At 41.8% G+C, this 18,143-nt stretch overlaps 9 protein-coding genes across 9 annotated transcripts; all 9 read right to left on the reverse strand.

The window, feature by feature from the left end:
- Positions 1–497: 497 nt before the first annotated feature.
- Positions 498–1,441, reverse strand: SAMD00019534_068410 (hypothetical protein; the record flags this gene model as incomplete). Its single annotated transcript, XM_012897953.1, has 2 exons — positions 498–1,284; positions 1,386–1,441. The coding sequence occupies 2 exons, from the start codon at positions 1,439–1,441 to the stop codon at positions 498–500; spliced, it is 843 nt and encodes a 280-aa protein (XP_012753407.1).
- Positions 1,442–1,717: 276 nt separating this feature from the next.
- SAMD00019534_068420 (hypothetical protein) lies at positions 1,718–3,016 on the reverse strand (the record flags this gene model as incomplete). Its single annotated transcript, XM_012897954.1, has 1 exon — positions 1,718–3,016. A coding segment is annotated over one exon (1,299 nt), but the record flags the coding sequence as incomplete, so codon positions are not given.
- Positions 3,017–4,299: 1,283 nt separating this feature from the next.
- SAMD00019534_068430 (hypothetical protein) lies at positions 4,300–5,256 on the reverse strand (the record flags this gene model as incomplete). Its single annotated transcript, XM_012897955.1, has 1 exon — positions 4,300–5,256. The coding sequence occupies one exon, from the start codon at positions 5,254–5,256 to the stop codon at positions 4,300–4,302; it is 957 nt and encodes a 318-aa protein (XP_012753409.1).
- Positions 5,257–7,309: 2,053 nt separating this feature from the next.
- SAMD00019534_068440 (hypothetical protein) lies at positions 7,310–9,064 on the reverse strand (the record flags this gene model as incomplete). Its single annotated transcript, XM_012897956.1, has 1 exon — positions 7,310–9,064. One exon carries the CDS (start codon positions 9,062–9,064, stop codon positions 7,310–7,312), a length of 1,755 nt encoding a protein of 584 aa, XP_012753410.1.
- A 308-nt stretch (positions 9,065–9,372) lies between these two features.
- On the reverse strand, positions 9,373–9,729 carry SAMD00019534_068450 (hypothetical protein; the record flags this gene model as incomplete). Its single annotated transcript, XM_012897957.1, has 1 exon — positions 9,373–9,729. One exon carries the CDS (start codon positions 9,727–9,729, stop codon positions 9,373–9,375), a length of 357 nt encoding a protein of 118 aa, XP_012753411.1.
- Positions 9,730–10,178: 449 nt separating this feature from the next.
- Positions 10,179–11,471, reverse strand: SAMD00019534_068460 (hypothetical protein; the record flags this gene model as incomplete). Its single annotated transcript, XM_012897958.1, has 2 exons — positions 10,179–10,976; positions 11,055–11,471. 2 exons carry the CDS (start codon positions 11,469–11,471, stop codon positions 10,179–10,181), a joined length of 1,215 nt encoding a protein of 404 aa, XP_012753412.1.
- A 1,542-nt stretch (positions 11,472–13,013) lies between these two features.
- Positions 13,014–13,926, reverse strand: SAMD00019534_068470 (hypothetical protein; the record flags this gene model as incomplete). Its single annotated transcript, XM_012897959.1, has 3 exons — positions 13,014–13,510; positions 13,579–13,713; positions 13,770–13,926. 3 exons carry the CDS (start codon positions 13,924–13,926, stop codon positions 13,014–13,016), a joined length of 789 nt encoding a protein of 262 aa, XP_012753413.1.
- A 770-nt stretch (positions 13,927–14,696) lies between these two features.
- On the reverse strand, positions 14,697–15,536 carry SAMD00019534_068480 (hypothetical protein; the record flags this gene model as incomplete). The annotated part of the gene is made up of 2 exons (XM_012897960.1): positions 14,697–15,316; positions 15,380–15,536. Coding segments are annotated over 2 exons (777 nt in total), but the record flags the coding sequence as incomplete, so codon positions are not given.
- Positions 15,537–16,444: 908 nt separating this feature from the next.
- Positions 16,445–16,855, reverse strand: SAMD00019534_068490 (hypothetical protein; the record flags this gene model as incomplete). Its single annotated transcript, XM_012897961.1, has 1 exon — positions 16,445–16,855. One exon carries the CDS (start codon positions 16,853–16,855, stop codon positions 16,445–16,447), a length of 411 nt encoding a protein of 136 aa, XP_012753415.1.
- Positions 16,856–18,143: the final 1,288 nt, after the last annotated feature.

Consider the following 18,143-nt stretch of genomic DNA (forward strand, 5'->3'; position numbering starts at 1 on the left):
AATTGCAAGTCGCCTCTACTATAATCCGGTTGGGATTGGTTGGGTCTCGAAAAAAAAAAAAAAAGAAGCACTTGGTTTGTTTGCTAGTCTCTCCATCCATCAACTTCTTGGTATGTGTGATATTCATCAGCTCTCTATTGTTCTCTGCCGCACCTTGTTTGGTTGGCGTCTTCATTTGCTGAAGCGTGAGTGTTGATGACAACGATGTTGGTTGTGGCTGGGGGGAAAAAAAAGAAAAAAAAAAAAACAATGGTTGTTGTTGTTGTTGTTGCGATAATGACTTGATGATTCCCTCTAACTCCTCTATACGCAGCCTCAACGTGTGAGTCTCCTCCTGTGATTCTTTAGTCTGGAACATATCAATGATGATATTGTAACACAGTTTGGCGCACACGGGCAGGTGTTTGCCCAAGACCCAGATATCCAACTCAGTACCGCAGAAGAAGCATTTGACACCTGCTTGCTTAACTCTGGTGACTATTAACTGGGTTAGCTCCTCAGACATCAGATGTTGTATTATATATATGTATTAATTGGTCGCTATTACTATGTTGGAGGTTGCAAAGGGTCATCACGGGTCGGACCTTGGATTCCAAAACAAATATTTGAAGAATCCACCCACAACACCCGTTGAACCCTGCAGAACCCAAGCTAACCTTAGCAGCAATCAAGTGAGCATCGACAGATTGCTGTGCTTCACAAATGAGTTGAGCAACAATCAGATCCGTGCGTGTCAACGGGCTATGTGGCATTCCAAAGTGCTCGAACAACTTGTCCTTTGTAAACTTGTTGTCAAATGTGCGTAGAATGTTGTCAACGAAGAGGTTATTCTTGATCAATTGTGAGTCTGTGATCTTGTGTTCGTTTAGAGCTGCCTCCACAGCCAAATCGTAATCCCAGTGGTCAAAGTAGTTGTCATACGCATTGGATGCATCCTGTTTCTGCCTCGCTGATGACAAACTCTCGAGTAGGTCCAACTTTCTTTTGTCCAATAACACAACATCGTAGTACTTGTGAAACAAGTTGACCAAGGGCATGCGGTACTGCTGAATCTTGTCCTCTGCCTCCTTCTCCATTGTGGAAAATCGAGTGTAGATATATTGGAAGAATTCGTCCTTCTCCGTCTTCACTCTTGTTGCCTCTTTCAACTTGTCGTATAACGACATCAACTTGACAAAGTTTGAGTCGAGTCTACTAACCAAGAAGTCAATCACATTTCTTATATCCTCGTGAGATGGTGGCTCCAGTGTGGACGAGGGTTGTGACCTTTGTGTCGGTACATTGCTGTTGTAATTGTATTTGTTGTTCTCTTGTACATGTGTCGTGTCTTCCCTGACTTTAACGAAGATGTGGCCCATATGATCATCAACACAATCTGGACATACTGGTGGATGATTGTCGCACGTTGAACAGTATCGATAGAATGGTGACCCATGCTCATTACAATAGTCCATTCCTTATTATCTCTATCTCTATCTCTATCTCTACTTTAGTTTTGGAAAATGATCATATCACTCACCTCACCCACTAATGATCAATCAACTCGAGAATTCAAGTTGTTGTCAAACCTGCAGCCACTTGATCAAACGAACTGAATGGATAGAAATGGATGGATAGAGGTTTGGAAAAGTTTCCGTTTAAGATAAGTTTAATCATAATGATTGATGATTATTGAGTAGCAGGAGAGTGACTATCACGTGATGATCACGGGTGTTTAGAGGGGCTGTGGCTCAATGGTGAAGCGGGTCTCGCAGGTGGCGCAGCACTTGCTTGGTGGGTTAGCAGCCGAGTAGATGGTGGCTGGGTTGCTGTTGCACTTCTTCTCATCGACGTAGGCACAACGGACTAGGGCGCATGGGTCTTGGGGCTCGATGGTGAAACGAGTCTCACATGTGGCGCAACACTTGCTTGGTGGGTTGGCTGGGACAAAGATCTTGCCAGAGGCAGTGCACTTCTTCTCGTCGACAAAGGCGCAACGGACGGCAGCGCATGGGCTCAAGGTTGGTTGTGGCTCGATGGTGAAGCGGGTAGTCTGGGGCTCGATGGTGAAGCGAGTCTCACAGGTGGCGCAGCACTTGCTTGGTGGGTTGGCAGCAGAGTAGATGGTGCCTGGGTTGGAGTTACACTTCTTCTCGTCGACGTAGGCGCAACGAACGAGGGCGCATGGGTCTTGGGGCTCGATGGTGAAGCGAGTCTCACAGGTGGCGCAGCACTTGCTGGGTGGGTTGGCAGCGACGTAGATGGTGCCTGGGTTGCTGTTGCACTTCTTCTCGTCGACGTAGGCGCAACGGACGGCAGCGCATGGGCTGAGGGTTGGCTGTGGCTCGATGGTGAAGCGGGTGGTGGTTGTCTGGGGCTCGATGGTCATGCGGACCTCACAGGTGTCGCAGCACTTGCTGGGTGGGTTGCGTGGAGCAAAGATGGTGCCGGCGTTGGAGTTACACTCAGTCTCGTTGACGTACTGGCAACGGACCCAGTTGCATGGGTTCTCGCAAGTGGCGCAGCACTTTCCGTGCGGGATATCAGCTGGGATGAAGTTGCCTCCGTTGGCAACGCATGCCTGCTCGTCGGCGTTGGCACAGTCGACCAGATCACAGTTGTTCTTGCATGAGGCACAGCAGCGGCCCTGGGAGATATCAGCTGGGAGGAACTCACCACCGTTGGCAGTGCAGCGCTCCTCGTCAATGCGGAGGCATTGGACGGCTGCACACATGATTGGGTCGTAGTAGCATGATGCGCAGCAGCGACCGTTGAAGAGGTTGGCTGGGGTGAAGACACCTCCGTTGGCCTCACAGGTGGCTTGGTCGACGGCCAAACACATGGTGGCGGCACAGTTGTTCTTGCACTCATCACAACATCTCKCTCTTCCGTTGCGTGGAATGAAACGACCACCATTCAATCTGCACTCGGTGGCGTTGACACCAGCACACTTGACAAAGCGGCAATCAATGGCCTCTGCGCTCATGGCAAACATGACGACAGCCAACATGGCTACTAACAAAACTGACTTGTACATGTCTATAACTAATGAATGTGAATGTTGTGAATGAGGAGTAAGTGAATGTTAGTGTGAGTGAAATGATGTTAAAGGGTGTGGCAACATGTGTTTCTCGTGTGGACCGCAGGAAAGTGGGTGTTGCCGCGGGGTGGTAATTGGTAGCGTGAGGCGGAGAATGTATGTATATATACCTTAATTGTTTATATGTATATGTTATATATAACTCGACTAGATGACTAAATGTCAATCATGAGTACTTGGATATAAAACATGTCCATGGGCAGCAAGTTCAGGTAAATTTCTTTACCGCCTACAGAGCGGACACGAGGGCAACCATCACCTTGGTAGGGTATCCATGTTATCACCACAACATAGAGAACGAGTGATGATGTGTTGGGCATAGACATACATAAGGCATAAGGTGAGTCAGTATTGATTGATTAGAACCCACTTCGTCAAGCTTCACCTGACTAAGTGAAGTGTTAATATGTGTGTCTCAATAATGTGCTCTGCCCAATCAATCAACAAACAAAGAAGTATTGATCTCCTGGCGAGGGTTACAATGGACCTCCTCTGCCAGACAGCCCAGCCAACCGGCCGCTCCCTATCAGAATGGGTACAGTCACCGAACACCGCTCCATTTTTGTCGACATTTCCATTTTGATTGAATGCACGCCACAGATAGTTGTGACAACATTCAAGTATTGGGGCATGTGTGTGTTGAGTGTCGTTCGTTTGATTGGAGTGATGGTCTGGACCTTGGACCTGAATGCGCCCCTTGACGTGTGTGTTGCTGTTCACATTTTGAAATTATTACATGAACAAAGTTGCACAAAAATCTGCAAGGCTTCCAATGTGTGTGTTTATGTGATTGATTGATTGAATCAGGTGTTTGAATGAATGACGTGAATACAGATGAAGTGTCACGAGAATGGTACCCCTGTCACCATGTTAATGGTCCAATAAGATTGGTATTTCTCGTGTCTTCCCAACAACCTCGTTCTTGATATTTGAACAGATCAACAACACTTGTCAAAGTGCAAAGGGATGTGTCTGGCACCACGACTCGTCTTCTTACACAAATGGGTATAATGGCTCTTGTTTGGATGACTTCTATTGCAAAGATGGTTTGATGGTCAACATGGACATGCATAATATGATGTTCGCCCTTCATCCGCAACTCCGATTTACATCCTTAGGAGGAGGGATGTCAAACATATGTCCTATGGAAACAAGATGGATATGGATGGAAGAATTTCCTAATATATTATTATTATTTGAATTAATTATTAATAAATTAATTATTGAACTGGAAGTGGAACTGGTCCAATTGTGTAACGTGGCTCACAGGTGGAGCAGCACTTGTGTGGTGGGTAGGCACCGGAGAAGATGGTGTCTGGGTTGGCGTTACACAGCTTCTTGTCGATGGCGGCACACTTGACGAGGGCACATGGGTCTTGGGGCTCGATGGTCATGCGGACCTCACAGGTGGCGCAGCACTTGGTTGGTGGGTTGGCCTCAACGTAGAATCTGCCAGAGTTGTTGCACTTCTTCTTGTCGATGGCTGGACACAGGACTAGGGCACATGGGTTCTGGGGCTCGATGGTGAAGCGGGTCTCACAGGAGTCGCAGCACTTGGTTGGTGGGTTGGCTGGAACAAAGATCTTTCCAGACTCGCGGCACTTGGTCTCGTTGACGCCAGCACAGCGGACGACCATGCATGGGTTGTCCTCACAGGAAGCACAGCACTTTCCGTGTGGGATATCGGCTGGGATGAAGCGACCACCTGTGGCGATACATTGCTGCTCGTCGGCGTTGGCGCAGTCGACCAGATCACAGTTGTTCTTGCAACCAGCACAGCAGCGACCCTTGGTGATGTCGGCGGGGAGGAACTCACCACCGTTGGCAGTGCAGCGATCCTCATCGATGCGTAGGCATTGGACGGCAGCACACATGATTGGGTCGTAGTAGCATGATGCGCAGCAGCGACCGTTGAAGAGGTTGGCTGGGGTGAAGACACCTCCGTTGGCCTCACATGATGTTTGGTCGACGGCCAAACACATGGTGGCGGCACAGTTGTTCTTGCACTCATCACAACATCTATCTCTTCCATTTCTTGGAATGAAACGACCACCATTCAATCTGCACTCAGTAGCATTGACACCAGCACACTTTACAAAGCGGCAGTCAATGGCCTCTGCGCTCATTGCGAACATAACAACAGCCAACATGGCTACAAACAAAACTGACTTGTACATATCTGTTTGTCAATATGAGTATTAATGAGTTAGTGAAGTGATTTGATTGATTGATAGTTGAGTGTGGGTKGGGGTGGGATGATTCCGGAGTAGATAAGATACCTTTGAAGTTAATTATTAAATATATTTATATTATAAGTATAAACTATGGATAATGAATGACAAGTACTTGGATACTATTTATAATTGATTGTTGTTGTTGACAACAACCAAACAAAGGAAGCAAATAAGGTTGTTCAACTTCAAGTAAATTTCTGTTCATTAAATTTGGGTGAGAGTTAGGAGGTGTCTTGTGGTGAGAACGAATGATGACTATAGACATCTACACCATCTTATCTCTCTCTCTACTTCCTATTTGTTTAAACATGAGTGCAAGTTAGAACCCACCACATAGTTTATATTCAATCAATCACACTCCTTGTTGGTTCGTAGCTTGTCACATACACACACATCACACGTCAACCATCACTCTTGTATCTCACACACTTTGATTGATTGATTGATGGGTTACATGTGAGGTCATCTCAAACCCTATCAGAATGAAACAACTTGACGACTTCCATTTTGATTGAATTACCTGACTGACAGTCATGATGTTCATTACTTTGATCTTGTGTTTGATGGAGAAGACAGGTACCCCTCCCTCGTAGGACAGCTGAACGAGTCCCGATGTCTCTTAGGTCATGTCAGGTTGCGTCAAGCCATGGCTTGTTTAGTCTTTGCATCATCTAAAGTAATATCACATGACCATACAAGGATGGGAACTTAATGTCTGTTTGACACATCAATCAATCAATCAATCAATCAAATACATATTATCTGTTCTCCTTTATTCTACTTGAGTGACAAGATCACAGTCCTTGGATACTTGTTGTTTGTGTGAATGTCCACAATAGAATCCTAATAGGTACATTTGTCGCAGCAATGTTTGTTGCGAGGGTCTGAAGGAGTGAAGACACCTCACCTCCTATTGATTCACAAACAAAACAATAGCCAACATGGCTACCAACAAAACTGACTTGTTCATATCTGTAGTTATGAATGATTTTGAATGAGTTAGTTATTGAATAATTATTGGATGATTCCAATGTCTCAGTAATAAGTGGTTCAGTCAAGCCATGGCTTGTTTAGTCTTTTCTCCTTAGTAACAAATGACCCATCAAAAGTATGGGACAATCGTTTTAGTGCTAGCACTAAATTATCATAAGATATTATTTCCTCTACATCAATGTGATTAGTATCAAGCCACCTCTATTGACGACTCAAGATAGAAGGTTAAGTGTCTATCCATCTCAGAAATGCCTAATATCAATTATTCAACCAAAATATAACTTGTTTCTTTTGAATTTTATCAAACGATCGCTTGGAGGATGCATAAAGAGCAGCAACGACCGTTGTAGATGTCTGCTGGGATGTAGGCACCTCTGTATGAATCACAGGTGGTTTGGGAGATGTCGTCACAGCATGGGGAGGAAGCACAGTTAGATAGGCACTGATCGCAACATCTATCTCTGCCGTTTCCTGGAAAGAAATAGCCACCATTATATCTGCACTCGTTTGGATAGACCCTAGGACACAACACCAAGCGGCGATCAATGGCTTCAGCACTAATGGCATACAAAAGAAGAGCCAAAACTGCTACCAATAAAACTGATTTGTCCATATCGGTTTGTTATTAATTGATTAACTTGCGTAAGTGGTTTGATTGATTATGTTGAGTGAAAAAGTGAGTGAGGGATGATTCCAAAGAAATATTGGAAGAATCATCTCTTACCTTTATAGATAATTATTAAAATAATATTTGAAGAATCACAAACGATGATAATGTATTGATCAATAATGTATTGATCAAAGATCAAATGAGTGACTTTCGGAAAACCAACACCAATCATTGTATGTAATCTAGATCATCTTATCTCTTTCTATCTCCACACAGTATGTAGCATCAATTATACTCCTTTGTTTGGTAGTTTGTCCCACACTCTTTTACCAGTTATCTCACACAATTGATTGAATAATTGATTGATTGATTGATTGATTGTTATATTTTACATTATCTGTTCTCCTTTAAGTATTTGATCAATGGAGTGTGATGGTACTTCTCCGCCCACTCTAATAACTTGCTGATATTGCTTTTGAATGCCTGTCTTCCATAGATATCTTCAAGTGCTCGTACCATTGGTATTGATCCACACTTGGCAGCGTATACCCAATTCCAGTTGTTGTATGGTCCATGATCATCCTTCATTCGCTTGGTGGCTGCCACCTTCCTGTACCAATCCATATCGGCAGAATAGAATACAAACACCTCCTTCAAGTCCACCGTTTCATTCACCTTGAACAGGGTGTCCAACGATGCGCTACACCTTGCAATGGCAATGTACTGAAGGAATGTGCTGTCGTAGGGCAGTAGTCCGAGGTCCAACGGGCTGGCCACCTTGGCCAAGAGGTGGAAGTGCTTGGCAAACAATAGCTGATTCTTGATGAAGTTTGGACGCAGCACAGCCATGGTTGGACTCTTCTTAAAGTACTCGAGGAAGATATCGATCTGTTCATACGTCACTGCATACTCTAGTATTACGCCCAAGGGGTAGGGTCCACATTGGTCCACGAGGTAGCGAACTGCCTCTGTGTTTCCAGCTTTGATCTCATCGCGTAGTATTGTATTATCAAAGTTGGAGTTGAGTGTGTTGCGAAGGAATTGTAGTGTGTCTAGACTGTCCTGTCGTGATACTGTGCTGTACGTCTGTCCATTGTCTGCCAGTCGCGAATATTGCATGATGATGGTCGGCGAGCAAAGCTTGACGATGGCCAGCCACAGGTCGTGTTGAGCAAAGGCAACCTCGGTGAGCAGATAGTCTATGAACTCCACTCGCTGCTGTGCCACTATAGTCTCGCCAGCAAGCCTTAGACTGATGTCCATCTTGTGATCGATCGCCAGCTGTGCCAGTGCCAACAACACTAGTATCTCCTCGCGGTATGGTGAGTCGCTGGGTGGGGGCGCCAGCAGTTTGAGTACCTTGCCGCGTGCCCAATCTCTATCCATCGCGTCGTTGTTGATCTTGAGCATCTTGAAGTGTTGGTTGACGTACATGATCAGATCCCAATGATCCCATGTGAGTGTTTCCAGCTTGGCCGATGACAAAAGATGTTGGACGTATTGTGTCAGTGCTGCCTCTCTAAATGGGATGTGCTTGCAATCAGACTCGATGATCTTCTTGATCAGTGGAAGACTGCCTGTCAACAGACACTTGTAGAATGGTGTGATGCCATTCTGTAGCATGGCGTAGTTGCTATCATAGACGGCCATGATGGTGTTGGCGTTCACTGATGCTATTGCCTTCTCGAGGAATGTCTTGTCCTTTGTGTAGGGCGTGTATTTATCAATGATGTGCTTGGCCACCCTGTCTGAACCATGTGTCAGTGCAATCTCCAATAGTTGTGGCCATATCAAAGGGTCCTTGCACAGGGTCTTTGAAGCCTTGACTGCTTCAAGTTGTAACAGCTCGAGATTGTTGAACTTTGCGGCAGCCTCCATCAGTCCCATCTTCTTTTGTACGAGTGAGTCGACGATCAAGTTCAGCATACTAGTGTCGGTTGTGATTGTCTTTGCCACGAGTTCGAATGCCTTGGTGGTCCACTCGAGGCAGTCCTCAACGTGATGACGCTCATGAGACATTTGCAACCTGTATCGTAGCAGGCCTAGGAAGCCATGTTTGATTATCCAATGTGCCTTGGTTATCATTGAGTACTTCTTTGCTTTGAATGCCAAGCCTGGTGCAGTATAATTTCTCTTCCTCTTTGCCATGTACGTATCAACATTGTTCCAAATATACTTTAGATGTATATCCTTTACATGTGACATCACCACATACATCAGATACTTATTCTTAAACACTGATATTAATGTTATATCTTTATCCATTATATATATATCTATTATCTCTATGTCTATCTCTGTCTGTATGTATGTATGCGTATGGATATAACATTCTTCAAGATGGACCCGTGGAGTGTCGTTTGATCAAAATCTGATCTTTTTGGCAATCAGCCCTGGGCATTGATCACCCACGCTCATACACTTGACCAGTGAACCCTTGGAATCCAAGAGTTGAATCATTTAGTTATCTTTATCTTCTTGTTATGTCCAGATACTGGTGAACCTCCAAGTGTTTCAAAGTCATCAATATCTTCATCATCAATTTGTACCATCTTGTTTGTGTTGGCGTAGGGTTTATGCTTGTTCTTTGTCTTGGACTTGGTCTTGGCCTTGGTCTTGGTCTTTGCCTTGGTGTTTGTCTTGGTCATGGACTTTGTATTGGTCTTGGGTATATCTTTGGACTTAACTGGGGATGATGAAAGTTCATCATTAAGATTGTAGTCCTCGTCATCCGTTGTATATTCTTCATTTGAGGTCCTCTTGAGATTGGTCTTGGGCTTGATCTTGAATGGGTTGGTCTGGCTGGCATGCATTGGCTGGAGGTCAACCGGTAGTTCAGGAGTACATGTATCATGGTCACACTTCCATACAAATGGCTCAGTGTCAATGAAGAATATGTATCTTCCAAGACACTTATTACAATCGTTGATCATACTTATAATATAAATTTACTTGTAATATAAGTTGGGAAGGTAATGGACCTTCATATCATGATGTTGGTACTCTTTACAAGCTGATGGATCATATAGCTATCATCTATCCATCATCCAGTCAATCAACCTGGGTCCAAAACAATGTTTGGCGTGAGACGAGTTTGTGATTGACTGAAGTCGCCCATTATCATTGGCAAGAGTTAGTGAGAGTGAGTGAGCGAAAGAGAGTGATGATCATGATGTGTATGAATGATTGACTCAATCAATCAATCAATCATTCAATCATTCAATCATTCAATGAAAGAATTGAACAAGAATGTATTACTCGCTCATGTGTATTTACCCATGGTGTACTGTAGACAGCAGTCTACATCAAGACCAAGTGATGTTGCTGCGTGTAGTGGCCAGAAGGGATCGCGGAGAAGTGGTCTTGCAAGCATAATGAGGTCTGCGCGGTCCTGCTCCAACACTGATATCGCTTCTTCTGGTGTGTTGATCAGACCCACCGCAGACACACCGAGGCCAGCGACCTCACGCTTGACACGCTCTGCGAATGGCACCTGGTAGAGGGGCGCCACCTTGATGTGTTGGGTGCTAGAGTTTCCGCCTGATGAACAGTCCAACACATCGATGCCAGCCTCCTTCAGCATCTTGGCAAGTCGCACTGTGTCGTCAATGTGCCAGCCATCGTCCACCCATTCCTCGCAGCTGACTCGCACCATCAGTAGTTTGTCGCATGGCCACACTCCTCGAACAGCGCCAACGATCTCCATCAACAGTCTTGTCCTGCCCTCGAAGCTACCACCATAGTCGTCAGTCCTCTTGTTGGACGTTGGTGATAGGAACGAATCGATCAGATAGCCGTGAGCGCCATGTATCTCCACTGCGCCAAAGCCAGCTTTGTCCACACGTATTGCCGCCTGCTTGAACTGTTCAATCACTCTCTTGATCTCGTCGCATGTCAACTCGTGTGGCACGAGCATCTCACTGTTGAACGCAATCGGTGATGCACCCTCCACATTGCTCCAGCCGCCCTTATCCTCTTTCATCAATGCTCTACCATTGTCAAGGAATGGTGGGACAGTGCTTGCCTTCCTACCTGCATGTGCAATCTGTATACCTGCGACCTGAGGTACGTTGTAGTTGTCGATGTTAGTGAGTGAGTATGAACAATCGATCAATCAGTTGAGTTGAGAGATACTTACAGCCTTGAAGTTGTGTACAAAGTCTACGATACGCTTTAGAGGTGCAATATGCTCGTCCTTCCAGATACCACTGTCATGTACTGAGATACGACCTTGGGGACAGACAGCAGACGCTTCAAAGAGAATGAGTGCGGCACCGCCTTTGGCAAAGGTACCATGATGTACAAGATGCCAATCATTCATGAATCCATCGACTGAGGAGTATTGACACATTGGTGATACAACTATCCTGTTCTTTAGAGTTACATTGCCAAGTGTTATTGGTTGGAATAGTTTAGGAACTATACGTTCCTTATTCTTCTTAATCAGTGCTTCGACCTTTGATGGTGGTGTTGTAGGTTGTGGTTGAGTTGATGGGATGCCTGGTGCCTGGTAGTTGGTAGGCATTGGGAATGGATATGTAAATGTTGTATCCATATCTTTTCTTTGTTGTGTGTATCTGTGATTTACTGAATGAATGATTGATGTTCATGTGACACACGACTTCTCGTTTTTTCAGAATGTGTTGTCATTAATTGAAGTTCTGGTCAACTTATTTATTTAAGAATTGTTTACTTATAACCTTTGATAATCCAAGGACTGGATAATCTTTCTTGTCACAATGAGCCGAACTGATACCGAGGTATAGAGAGTGATCTTGGATGTTGAGAAGGATCAATGGTACCGACCTTTGACAATCTTTTGAGTCATAGTCCTCACATAACCTTTTGATTGATCCATCAGCATTCAACCATACCTCATTAGGAAGATGTGTGTATCCTTGAGTAATAGTTGGTATCTGTGATATCAAATCCTTGGCTTGTACTAATCTCCATTGATTGTCCCTGTTATATCCAAGATTCTCAACAAATGCTTCGGCAAACATTGAGTTTCCAACTCTAGGTGATCCAAATGTATAATGTTGAATCTTCTTGTTGAACAATCTTGGATAGAAATCATATACCAGGAGTGTGGACATTGCAGCACCCAATGAATGTCCAGTTACCTCCAGATGATCACATTCTGGACACGAGGCCAAAATATCTAACAATGATTTTTCAAGAGTTGGTTTAAGCTCTTGAGATTATAATGATCAACTAGTTAGAATATAATTTAAATTATTAATAATAATAATAATAATATATTCATACCTTTATAAAGTTTGAGGAATCCAGAATGAACTAGAACATCTGATCTTGAAGAGTTGAATGGAGTCAAAATCATGGTTGAGTCTTGTACAAGGTTATCGACATTCATTGGTTGTGTTCCTCTAAATGATATTATAACTATATTTAAATATTATTATTAATATTATTAATTGATTGGATTGAACAGTATTAATTTATATTTACTAGTATTCTCTTTTTTGGCAATAAAGGCAAAACCATTATTAAGATCATTGATGGCAAAGATCTTTGGAACTATTTTCCCAATTACATCCTTTGGGTTACAATAGTGACATGACCATGAGTTCAAAGTAGGGAGGTCACAATAAGCTGCATAGGACATCTAAAAAGAGATATATATATTAGTATAATTACTAACTAAATAGATATTAATCATACCATTAATGCTTCATAAGCTATATTCATATTGAAATTATTATTTGGGAGATCTGCTTCATAATATTCTTTTACATATGCTTTAGAATAGATAATAGATAGGAGGACAAAGAATATTAGGAATGGATTTAGTTTGAACATAGTTATTAATAAATTATTATATAGATGATACTTGGGTTATATTGGTTTAAATAGACTATTGGAATATATATTTTATATATTTACAATTACTTGTTTGTAACACTGTAATAAATTTGTAATTGATTGATTGAGTAGTTCCCCCGTTTATTTATATATCAAGACTACGAACAAATCACACACTTTTTATTTCAATCAGATCACCACGAACAAGAACTACATTGGGTGAATGGAGAATAAAATAATAAATCCATATAATTAATTAATTAATTATATGTATTTATTTTCCAATTGAGAGGATGGGATAATCACTCTTGTCACAAAACATTGAACTGATACCAAAGTAGTTGGAATGAGCTCTGATTCCAAGTCTGATAAATGGTAGAGATCTTTGACATTTCTCCTCATCGATACCCAAACAAATATTCTTGATACCACCCTCTTTCTCCAACCAGACCTCATGTGGCAAATGTCTGTATCCTAAGAGATACTGAGGAAATTGTGGGATGATATCTGTACCCTCCACCATTCTCCAAATATGATTAATGTTATCTCCAATCTTGGCAACAAAGTCATTGACAAACTCTTGATTTCCAACTCTTGGTGATCCAAAGGTGTAGAAGCTGAGTTTCTTGTTAAACACTGATGGATATAAATCATAGACCATCAGAGTTGCCAATGAACCTCCCAAAGAGTGTCCAGTTACTTCCAAATGATCACAATGTGGGCAGGCTTCCATTAATGATCTAATAGCACTTTCAACCTGTGGTTTAAGGTCTTTGATAAAATAGAGATTAATATTTGATTGATTAAATTATTAATTATTTGATAGAGTAAATATTTACCCAAGTATAATTTGAGGAATCCAGAATGTACTTTGACATCAGGTTTGGTGTCATTGAATGGAACCATGATCATCTTAAGATCAGTAAATAGATTGTCCAGGTTTGTAGGTTGAGTGCCTCTAAATGACACAATAACTAAAACAATAATTAGTTGGTTATTTGAGAAATTGATTGAATATTTATAGACTTACTTGTGTTGTCCCTCTGTGCAACCAATGCGAATCCGTTGGAAGTGGTTTTGATGGCATAATACTTTGGCACAATCTTACCAAGATTCTTATCAGTGTTACAGTACTCACAATTCCAAGATACCAACGTTGGGTAATCACAATAAGCAGAGTATGCCATCTTTATAAATATTATGTTAATAAAATGATAATAAATAATATTTGGAAAATAATTAATTACCATTAGGGCTTCTTTGGCTAGTGGCATGTCAAAAGTATCTGGGACTGGTGGAGGACGATGGAAACCAAATATCTCGGTATTGGCACTTGTGTATGCCGAACATACAATTAAAAGAATGGCAGTAAGTTCCAAATGATAGGACATTATTGTTAATAATAATTAAAGTTTAAAGAATGAAAAGGAATTAATTAATTAAATATTTTCTTCTTCATTTAAATAGTGATCATATTTGTAATTTGTAATTTATATATTATAATTGGTTGTAGTTTGTTTCGACTATTCATTGACCCTAATGGAATGGTATCATCCGACGATGACATATGTTAGAGGATGTATGTGTTGGTAGGTAAAAGTGTGTGGGTGAGCGATTGATTGATTGATGGATCGAATAAGAATGGGGGAGAGTGGGGTGCGAATAAATGGTAACGAGTGAGTTGTTACTCATTCCTGACCAATAGCCCAACATTGATTGGTCAACTGAAATAATATGCCCAACCTCGAGCGACTTTATTCGACCAAGTTGTAGTTTGGATCAACGATGACTATGTCGTAGGTCTTGTCCCAAACTACAAGGTCCTTGGATTCAAACTCATTCTACCTTTCAAGTTAGATTGATCCCTTCTCCATAATAATGGAGGGAATGAACATGGTGAGTGCATGTATTGTTTATTACAAATTGGTTGATACTAGATAGAATGATATTACAAGATATATCTGGCTACTTCCAAGTTTCCTCTCTTGCTGCATTGATCAAATCGGAAACCTAGATAGCGGGTGTGGTAGGACATGCTCAACTTTGTTGGAGATACTGATGATGAGCACTTTGGATCGGCCTGATCAGTGCACAAATCATATGAACGTTTGGATGAATGGCACCAACATTCATTAGGTATATGGACGTATCCCGATGTTGGGTCCGGAAGTTGGCAAACAATATCATTCTCCTCCACGATTCTCCAAATATTGCTTGCTCCAACCTTTGCCACCAACTGTAAAACAAACTCTTGGTTGCCAAGTTTGGGTGATCCAAATGTATACAATGTAATATGCTTGTTGAATAGACGAGGGTAAATGTCAAAGACACAGAATGTAGCCAATCCAGCACCCAATGAGTGTCCAGTGACTTCAAGGGAGTCGCACTCTGGACATGAGGCAATCAAATTAGTCAACTTCTCCTCAATCTCATCCTTAATTGTTAGATATGTCTTCTTGAATCCATGATGAACCTTTGCAGAAGGATTATCACGTGACCATGGTGCCAAGGTTACATCCAAATTGGATGCCCAATTCTCAAGAGTGTGGACCTTTGTTCCTCGGAATGCTAGTATAACTATTATGAAATTATTTTAAGAATTAATAAATTAATTGATCGATTGAGTAATATGGTACGTACTTGTGTTCCCTCTTTTAGCCAAGTATCCAAATCCGTTACTACTAGAATCACCAAATGTTGTTTTAAATTCAATTTGTCCAAGGTTATACTTTGTATTACAATATCCGCAAGACCATTTGTTAATTGTATCCTCATCACAATATGTTGAGTATGCCAACTAATATTATTGGATAATTGTTAGCTTTTTGAAAGAATTACTTAAGTTATTTCCATTAATTTAATATGACATACCATCAACTGTTGTATAGCCAACGTGAAGTTAAAGCCAAAGGAAGATGTTTCAGTTACCTGATGACCATGAGTAGTTTGAGCTTGGACAATCCATGGTGCACTAGTAGCTGTCAATATTGTAAGGACAAGGACAACAGCAATGAGATTAAAAGTAGGATAAAATTGTTTCATAGATATCTTTGTTGTTGATGGGGATATAGATATTCAGAGACAAAGATTCTGATGGGATTGTTTGAAATGGGCTTTTTTGAATTGTTAATATCTCTATCTCAATCATTTATCGATCGATGTTCAATCAATCGATGAAGTTACAATGCCAAGCTTGGAATCACCGGCAAGTTACAACTCATGCATTCGTTGGTTGTTGTTGAATTTGGAATTAATTAATTGACTGTCATTGATTGATTGAATGTCAAGCACACACCCACCCATTTCCAGAATGAATGGTCGATCAGATGTGTGTGAGTGGTGTGAGAATGTGGATGATGGTAATTAGTTCCAGTTCTTCTGGATTTACAATGCTGGAATAAGTTATGATTGGGCTCCAATGAACATCAGTGACGTTGGGCAGCGATATTGAATTTGTAGTAGTAATATTACATTGTGCATCTTTATCTAGATGCCACTCTCTTTCTCTCTCGTTTATTGCCACAACAATCATGATTGGTTCTTGATCGTTTGGATGGGCTGATGTGCGAGCGGGTGGGCTGGCGGGCGGGTAAGAATGGAACAATCGAGTAAGTGAGTAAGTGAGTGATCGAGTTCCTCGTATCGGTGGCAGACATGCTATTAATTAAAATATTATTAATTAAACCTTTGGCATTGCCCTCTACACTACTCTTGTTTGAGCAGATGGTGCTGAAGGTTTGTATTTCCACGTATCTTGTCGGATGGCTTGCGTTTGGACTTGTCAACAACAAACACTGTGGCAGCGTCCTTCTTGCCACGAGCCCGTCGTTGTTCAATGATGTTTAGAAGTTTGTCCTCGTAGCACAGAGCCACATCGCGATGATGTAATCCAAATGCGCGTCGTTTGCGCATGTATAGATATAGATAATGACCTGGTACAACATAACTGTTCTCAAACATATCTGCCACTGTCGTATCCTTATCCACCATGAATGTCCAATGTGTACTACTATCCTTTGCCCAATACACCTCTATTGGTGTCTTGTCCGGATTCGAAGATACATGCACTATATTACCATTACTTGTTGATCTAACTGACAATCTTGTGTCCTCCATTTCATTTAGTTGTTATATATTATTGATTGATAAGTTGTAGAGTATATGTTGGTTGTAGTAGTATTAGTTGTTGTTACAAAGGAGATGATACAATGAATGAGAGTGAATGAGTGAATGAGTGAATGGTTGAAGGTTCGGAGAGTAGTTAGTAGTACATCGGGGGATGGTTGATTGGTGCTCAACAACACAACCAATGCTCTCTGAGAGGTGTGAAGGATGAAGTAACTCTGTGTGTTGAGCACCAATCAACCAGTTAGTTCCTTGATTGACTGACTGATTGATCGATTCAGAACGCTGTGTGTGTATATGAAGGAAGGGCCACCAACAACATTGATGGAGCTTCAACTTGGCTTAGTGTGGAGGGTTCGTGGGTGATCAGATTGAGATCAACACATTGAGTGATCAGGGGGGAGACCAATCATTCACTCACCGTCTCTATTTTTATCACTTCTGTTGCTTGGTTTTGGGAAGATGGTCTAAGTCCTGGACGACCCCTAGTCAATCAATCCGTACTGAAGCCAGAGTTCATTCAATCATTCATTCATACATAGTTGGAATGTTATAACGACAACCTAACAAATAATAAACAAATGTAGATCATATACATTTGTTACTTGACTAAACATATTTACTTGCTTACTTGTAAGGATACACAAAGTCTGTACACAATGATGAATGTGAGGACTTGGTCAGAGCAACCGCGGATATCGTTACGCAACAAACAGTGTCCAACTTGACTATAATTCTTATTTGTGTTTGAACAACAGATAGGTTGTATATCTAAGTGAACAGATACACACAAACAAACACATAAAAGGCAATGTTTTTGATCAGTTGAACAACGTTTGAAACACCTCACACTTAGTGTTTGATCAAACACACACACACACACACAGTTTAAACAAACACATAAAAGTCGTTTGTTCATAAACCAATGGTCAATCATTCATTCATTCAATCAATCTGTTAGTTGGATTGGAAAAGGCACTTCCACTGCCACTGCCACTGACTCTGCCTGCCAGCTGCTGCCAATCCTCTGTCACATGTGATTGTCCACCACCACCTTAAACACATGTAAACACACGACCTCAATCATGTGCTAAGTATGAGGGAGGAGGGTGGGTCCTGACTTAACTTGATCGATCAATCAATCAACATCATCAATCAATCAATCAACCAAACAACATCAACATCAACCTATTCTATCCACCTCATATTTCATTCATATTCAATCAACCATCCATCTCTCTACATCTTTTATCTCTAATATCTCTTATTAGAACAACAT

The sequence above is a fragment of the Acytostelium subglobosum genome (assembly GCF_000787575.1).
Source record: "Acytostelium subglobosum LB1 DNA, scaffold: scaffold13, whole genome shotgun sequence".
Lineage (NCBI taxonomy): Eukaryota > Evosea > Eumycetozoa > Acytosteliales > Acytosteliaceae > Acytostelium > Acytostelium subglobosum.